This window comes from Populus trichocarpa, chromosome 1, assembly GCF_000002775.5.
Source record: "Populus trichocarpa isolate Nisqually-1 chromosome 1, P.trichocarpa_v4.1, whole genome shotgun sequence".
NCBI classification, from domain to species: domain Eukaryota; kingdom Viridiplantae; phylum Streptophyta; class Magnoliopsida; order Malpighiales; family Salicaceae; genus Populus; species Populus trichocarpa.
This window is the reverse complement of record NC_037285.2, coordinates 23,621,691-23,629,838: the sequence shown is the minus strand read 5'-3', so window position 1 is coordinate 23,629,838 and position 8,148 is coordinate 23,621,691. Positions and strand designations below refer to the sequence as shown.

The following is an 8,148-nucleotide window of genomic DNA, read 5'->3' as shown; positions in this document are numbered from 1 at the left end:
TTCTATATAAATAAAATCACATATTTTTAGGGATTAACATCGAGTTTTTTCCTAAATCAATGAAATCTTCTATTTTTAAAGATTAACATCCAACTTTTCCTAAATTGATGAAATCTATTATTTTTAAGGATTAACATCAGATTTTTCCAAAATTGATGAAATTATATATTTTTGGGATTAATGTCTAATTTTTCTTGAATTGATGAAATCACATATTTTTAGAGATTAATGTCATTTTTTTCCTAAATCAATTAAATCTTCTATTTTTAAAGATTAAAGTAAAATTTTTTCTAAATGAATGAAATCTCCTATTTTTAGAGATTAACGTCAAAATCTTCCTAAACCAATGAAATATCCTATTTTTATCACCTATTTTTTTAGATCAACGTTATTTTTTTTTCTAAATCGATGAAATCACATATTTTTAGGGATTAACATCAAGATTTTTCTTTATCGACGAGTTTTTTATTCATAGGGACCGATGTTAATTTTTTATTAAAAAAATCTTAAATAAGATTATAAATAAATGTTGATAATTAATAACATATGTAAAATAAATTTAGAAAAACATATTGTAAATGTAACCTTTCATTTGAAAAGATGCGGTAAGGATAACATCGATATTTCATTAGACATAAGTAACTTAATACCTAAATTTGTAAGACCAATGTCTATTTTAAGATTCTCAATTTTCTTTAATTCCTGGTGATGCATTATTGAGAACAACGTAATCTATATGGTTGTGTTGTTCCTAACAATGCAACTAATTAATTGTGCGGACCCAAAAGTTTGGTTGCTCCAAAAGTTTCCACTGCAAATTTAACAATATATATATATTAACTGGCACACACAATCTTTTCAAAATATAGGGTGTTTCTTGCTTACCTCAAATCTCTTGAAAAAGATTGAAAAGGTCTTAATTCAGCCCATCGAAGAATCGCAACAATGGGGAGTCGTATGCCCTTTGCTATAATTACCTTCACCCTCGTCATCTTCCTCTATGGCGAGTACTTTTACAATATTACATATATTAGATTCTTGCATGCAAAACTCTATTGTGCATATTATTCACTTTGATTATTCTCCTTGCTCTTACATATATATTTTCTGTTTGCATATGCAATATTGCGCAGCTTACATATATATTTTCTGTTTGCATATGCAACATTAATTACTTTTTCATTATTCAATGGATTTCGTGAATCCAATAAACATATCAACAAGATTTTCTTTTTATATATTAAAAAATAAACCTGGGTTATGTTATCTTTTTAAAAGAAAAATAAGTGAATTAATGCAAGATTTTAAATATTGAATTATGTACGGACGTTTAGTCCCGTAGAGAAAACGAAGGCCAAGTCTTAGATTCAAGTCCTATTCTTTTTATATGAAAAATAAAATAAAATAGATTCACATAAATTAGAGTTTGATGTATTTAAAACTTCTTTGTGTTTTTATTTGATAATAAAAATATTTTCGAATCAGTTAATTACTCGTGAACCATGACTGTTTAAAATTTTCTTTGAATCGACTAAGATTTAATTATTGATATGAACAAAAATAAATCTTGCGCAGCTTGCACGCATGCAGGAGCTCAATCTGTGACTTTCGTCGTCAAAAACAACTGTCCATACACAGTCTGGCCAGGAACTCTAACGGCTGCTGGCCGTCCGCCTATATCTTCAACTGGCTTCACATTGGCAACAGGTGCTTCATATTCGCTAAGTGTCCCTGCAACATGGTCTGGCCGCTTGTGGGCCAGAACGCAATGCTCTACAGATGCCTCGGGAAAGTTTGTTTGTGCTACTGCTGACTGTGCCTCTGGTGTCATAGAATGCAATGGAGCCGGTGCGATCCCACCAGCATCCCTGGCAGAATTTACTCTAAATGGTAGTGGTGGGCTAGATTTTTATGATATCAGCCTTGTTGATGGCTTTAACATCCCAATTTCGGTAACCCCGCAAGGAGGTTCTCCTGGCTGCAGTTCTACAAGCTGTGCAGCTAACGTGAATGCTGTTTGTGATCCTAGTTTAGCAGTGAGGGGGCCAGATGGGACTGTGATTGCCTGCAAGAGCGCGTGTTTGGCATTTAACCAGCCGCAGTTCTGCTGCACAGGAGAGTACAGTACACCTGACAAATGTCCTCCTAACCAATATTCGATGATCTTCAAGAAGCAGTGTCCTCAAGCTTATAGTTATGCTTATGATGATAAATCGAGCACGTTTACTTGTCCTAGTGGAGGCAACTATTTGATTACCTTTTGTCCATGATCAAATGTATGTGGTGGCTCGCAACTCTTTCTTTTTATGGAAAGAGAGTTGGAGGACAACACCTTTAATAAATGTTTTTTTATGATAATTAATAAAGAAATAGAATAATAGATTTGGGATTCACATCAATTATCAATTTTCATGCTGTTGATATGGTAAAACTGTATGCCATTCGTTACAAATTAGCAACCCTTGATCAACTTATATGTACTAAGTAGATGGTTTTAAATTAATTATTTTTGGCTGCTGTTGCCGCCTTCAATTTCAAAACATTGTTATTACCTTTCTTTGCCAAGTTAACTTGTCATAAGGTGATAATCTTTCTCGATGGTGAAAAAAATTGGAAAAAGTGGATGGTGTGTGTGTAGGACGCACCGACGAGTGGGGGGAGGTCGCAACACTTAGGTGGCATGTTCAGTAGCTTTTGATGACCGATTCTGCCCTTTCTCGATGCCCATTTGAACCCTCTCTCTGTGTTCTATGTCATTGTCTTCTGGTTTGGCTCTAGCGATCGATTCTTTTTTTGTTTTTTATTATTATTATTTATCTTTCATCACTATTTTTATGTCTAACACTCTCAAAAATATGAAAAAGTGTATTTAATTTCTTTAAATGTCATATTTCCCTTAAACGAAAACATGAAAAAACAATTGTTATTAAAAGTAGCAATGAAAGATTTTTTTTTTAATACTTTTTTCTAACTTGGGTTTGGGTTAACATGGGATGGCTTTTTTTTTTTTATATAATTTTTTTTTAATTTCATCCTCTAATATTGAGTTGGTTGAGATTTGGACTTCATATTTATTTTTAATTTGCTTTATATGGGGTTATCCAATTCTCATGACTAATGTCATGAAGTTGGTGGGTTAATTTGAGTTGACTCAAGTTGTTTTTTTTTTTCATTTTTATTCTTTAATATTGGGTTGGTTGGGATTTGACATTTGACATTTTTTCTTCAATTTATTTTCTTTGGGGTTATCGCGATTATATAACCCGGGTTGAATTTCTTTTCTTTCAATTCCATTATTTAACTTTTGGTTGGTTGGGAATTGACATTCGTTGTTTTTTTTTTTAAATTTTATTTTTATAGAGTTATCGCGATCTTATTACTCATGTCATGAATTTGGGGGTTAACTTTGTTTGACTCGAATTTTACAATTTCATCCTTCAACATTGGGTTGGTTGAGATTTGAGCTTTATGTTTTTTTCTTAAGCTTGTTTTCTATGAGGTTATCTCATTTTCATAACCTATGTTGCGAGTTCAACAAGTTTACCCCACTTGAATCAAACCATCTTTTTTTTATCTTTTTTTTAATTTAACTTTTTATTCAATTTCATCCACAAATCTTTTGTTGTTTGGGAATTGAGTTTCATGATTTGTTTAAATTTATTTTTTATTTGGTCATTACGGTCTTATGACTTTGATCATGAATTTTATAAATTAACCATGGTTTGCCAAAATCAATCTAGTTCATTATGGTCTTAATATATATATCAAAAGAATGTCATCTAGTGTTTTACTATCTTAATATTTTAAAAATATATTTTTTAATATGTATGAGATTTTAAGTTTATAATTAATTGTTTTTCTAGAAAACACACGTTAGCAATACCTTAACTTTTTTTACACTTAGAAAATATTATGTCGGGTGTAAATCAATTTTCTTGTGAGTATGGCCCTCTTCCTGCATTAAATTGCGTTCCTCTAAAAGGCTGTTTACTGGTCTGCTTTCTCATTAACTGAGATATATATATCTAGTTAGTCACTTGAGGTTCAAACCAAGAGCATTTGTATATTTTCATTGGGTTTATTTTATTTTTTTTATTTTTTATCAGGGTGGTTTATTTCCAATTTTATAATTTAATAAATATAAATAATTTTAAAAAATAGTTGATAAGTGCAAGTCAATGCGTTGGTCGTTCCCGCACATTTCAGGTGGCATGTGTAGGGATATTCATTGACCAGAGGCTGTCGTTAATGAGGCGGCGCGTGTGGCAGATGGTTGTTCAGTTTAATACCGACAACCTTTTCTTTTTCTTCTTCTTTCCTCTAATTGGCAGTTTACTACTCTGCTTTCCATTTTTTTTCTTCTTTCCTCTAATTGGTTGTTTACTACTCTGCTTTCTCATAGAAAATTTAACAATATATATTAAGTGGCACACACAATCTTTTCAATTTTATGCTCTACCACTAGGTTGGTGAGGAATTAACTTTGTTTAATTTTTTTTTTTATAGAATTGTCATGATTTTATTATTCATATAACAAATTTGAGGATTAATTTTGTTGACTCAGATTATTTTTTGTTTTTTAATTTAATTTATTTTTAAAATTTTAACCTTGAACATTGGATTGACAACATTGAATTAGCTAGGATTTAGACTTCATGTTTTTTTAGTTAGATTTTATGTTTTTTTTAATTTATTTTTTATGAAATTATTTATTTTCATAACCTTGTTTCGTGAATTTAAGAGGTTAAATTGAACAGGTTTTTTATTGTTTTTTATATATATTCTTCAGCCCGTGAGAAACCTATTTGTAGATAACAACCAACTTAACTTTAGAAAAGAGAAATATAGGTGCCTTAGCATTGACGAAAAGCCATGGGACAGTAAAAAGAAATGAACGAGAAACCCTTGCACATACCGAATCTTCTTCAACCAAAAATCATTTTATCTACGGCTTGGCCAATAATTATGCACTGCTAGAGGACTGGATCTTTTGAACATAAAAATCATGCACGATAGTTCATGCATCATCGTTAACCAGGGATCCAAAGCAAGGTAGCCATCATCTCATGTAAAGGAAACATACATCCAAAGCCCAAGCATGGTATGGAAAAACTCCCTGACAGTCCTATGCATTTTTATTTTCAAAAGACACAAAAAAACGAAGGAAAACCTATGACCCCAATAGTTATCAACATCTTTTTCCACCTTCTCATATCGTTCTTGAACTTTAACCTTGGGTAAGAGCATTCTTAATTAACTAGGCAAGGTCTTAACATGACCTTAGGACATGCAATCAAGTTTTCAAGACCATATGCGTTTGAAGCAAAAATCACACCCCATCCCCTTCAGTATCCGTAGCAAGTGAAAGAACACCCGTGACCAGGTTAGGACTTAAAAGATCCACACACCTTACAACACTATATGTTAACTTCATAGCACATAAAGGAAAAACGGGAGCTTGCCTTTGCAGTAGCATGCACATGTAAAAGATTACAACTACATGAGAATAAGTAGAAGCTTTATACCTTGAGTGATTATGATGGAGGCAGCTCCACTGGATATCCCGTACCTCTTCTTCACTCTTTTTTGAGTGGCTAGTGCTTGAATAAAGCTAAGTCCAGAGAGGTCAGAGGCAAGAATGTAGAACGAGCACGCTGAAGATGCACATGGACGATGTGAGTGGGCTCCTGGCCTGCCTTGGGTTATGATTCCGGTAATGAACACCTCAGGTTAATGGTACTGTGGAAGCAGCGGCTATGGTTCCTTGAGTCAACGTGGGGCAAGATAGAAGTTACTCGAGGGTGGAGAAAAAAGACAGCGCTGATGAAAGAGGCTGTATTGTTTTTTTTGTTTTTTTTTTGTTTCCAGTTATAGCTAGAAGGTGGCTTGAAAATGATGATATAATTTTTTTAGTTTTGTTTTGGTAAAGAAGAAGCTCGCTAATGGGTGTGTGTGTTGTGTATGGGAACTTTTTGGCTACCCTTTGAAAGGAAACGGGTCATCTGATTTTGAAAAATGGCAGTGAAGTTTTTCAGCCCCATTTTCTTCTTCTTCTTCTTCTTCTTCTCTCTCTCTCCCCTCCCCACTCTTTATGATTAAGATTTGGTGTGAGCTTTATAGAACACGAGCATGTTGTACCAAATGTACAATAATGATGAAGGGTCAAAATCGACCCAAAGAAATCAAAGGATATGATTGTTTCACCTATAAAAATTCTAGAACCTGCCCCGTTGCTTATTAATAGAAAGGCAAGGTAAGAAAAAGGAGGAGGTGTAGAAAAACACTCTAGCCTCCATAGAAAAATTAGAGAGAAAAAAAAAAGAGTGGGTAAGAAACCGTAGTGACCCTCGAAGAAAAACTTAAGATAGAGAAAAGAAAAAAAATGGAGTGAAAGTGTAGAAAAAAAATGGAGTGAAAGTGTAGAAAAAAAAATAGTTTTCTTCTTCTCTAAAACCTAGCCACCAAAGCAAGTGAAGAACATATGAGAATCTAAGAATTAATTGTTCATTTTAGTAATTAAGTAAATATTTATATTTTAGCTTAATAACAAAATTAAAATGAACTTACACACTTAATTTTGTATATATATAGGATTAATATCGGTTCAAGATTCAGTAGGTTCAAACTATTCAAATCTGGTATTTAAGTTGAACCAGTCGACCGCTTGGTAATACCAAGTGAACTGGTCTACCACTTATTCATCCGTGATGAACATCTGAGAAACTATAGGAATCGATTGACCAATCGGCTTGACAAATCTGAATCGGTTGATTGGTTCAGCCGTCAATGGAGCTACAACGACTAAAAATGGCTGGTTTGTTTTGGAAACTTATAAACAACTCTCATTATTGTTAAAATAAAAGAGGATTCTGAATATACATATTACAGAAGCTATTTTAAGAATTGAGCATTCATATTCTAGCACTAGAGCATTTATTTTCATACTCATGACACTTTATAAAGACCTTTATAAATCATCTAAATGCTATTGAGTAAGTTATGGAGATACTAGAGTTTAAATTATATCATCTACTCTTCGAGAGAGTTTTATTGTGAGTAAAATCATCCTTGTAATCCTTTGAGAGTTAGGATAAAACTCTTGGTATTGGTGAGGGAACATCACCAAGAATTTTTTTTTGAAAAGAGCATATCTTCAAGAGGGAAAAATCTTGGTGTGAATTCATCAAGTGGTGAAAAATCTTGAAAAGAAATGATCTTCAAGTGGTTTAAAATCTTGATGTGGATTCATCAAATGAAAATTCTAATCTTTAATTTGGACTAGTGAAAGAAAAAAATACACAAGACCAATTTGGTGCTTGAGATGTGTATATAAACTCGCTAAACCACATTAAAAATCAAGTTTACAATTCCTATCCCTTTACTCTTCACTTTACACAATCTAATTATATTGTTGGTTAATTGTGTTTAATTGAATTAATTTTAATATTTGTTATTATTAGTGGAACACCTAATTCACCTCCCTTTAGGTGTTTGCTTGAATCCTAGAACAACAACAACTACTCCCTCCAACTAATGATAGCAGTTGCCAATGACATACATTAATAATGCTAGCAGCAACATCGATCATGAATATCACAACCAAAACAACTCAAGTCAAGACCAAAATCCAACCATCCCCTTTCTCAATTGTCGCATGTGGTGCGACATCATAGTGAATGTCCTCCTAGAATTCCATATTGCCATGTGGTGTGGGGAAATGGACAGGATAAAGAATTCTCGTCTTTTATCCTTAGAAAGAGGGAATGAGAGTCACTACCTAATATTTTGGTCACTAGGAACCCCAACTACTCTCAGAGATTGGGCACGAGGATTGATTGCGTAAAGGGAAGGTATTAGCACCCCTAATACATCTTACGTAAGGTAAGCTGCATTGTCTGATATAACTAAAGTATTGTTGTGTTTTCTAATTGTTGGTCTGTCTAAGGTTTAAGAAAAGTCCTCTTTCTAATTGTTTTCTAATTGTTTCATGCACTATTCAATAAAAAAAAGTTCAAAATAATTTTGTTTTGAATGGCACTATGTGTCTTCTTCTTCCCTAACGTGCAAAGGCAGGGGAAGAAGGTTTTTCTTCCCCTCCTTTGCAACTTTCATTTCTCTCTCTCTCCCAAAAACCCAAAACCCCAACAC

The 8,148-nt window shown here is 33.0% G+C and overlaps 1 protein-coding gene across 3 annotated transcripts in view; it reads left to right on the top strand.

Annotated features, from left to right (window-relative positions):
• The first annotated feature begins 876 nt into the window (after window positions 1-876).
• Window positions 877-8,148, top strand: part of LOC18094937 (thaumatin-like protein 1) — a 70,340-nt gene continuing 63,068 nt past the window's right edge. For 2 of the 3 annotated variants that reach the window (XM_052447083.1, XM_052447080.1), the window contains exon 1: window positions 936-1,003. In XM_052447083.1, coding sequence (XP_052303043.1) covers window positions 946-1,003 — 58 coding nt within the window. In that variant the 5' untranslated portion in view covers window positions 936-945. Of the gene's footprint in view, window positions 1,004-1,575; window positions 2,400-8,148 lie in introns of those variants that run through there. The other variant, XM_024609140.2, reaches the window with a different exon arrangement.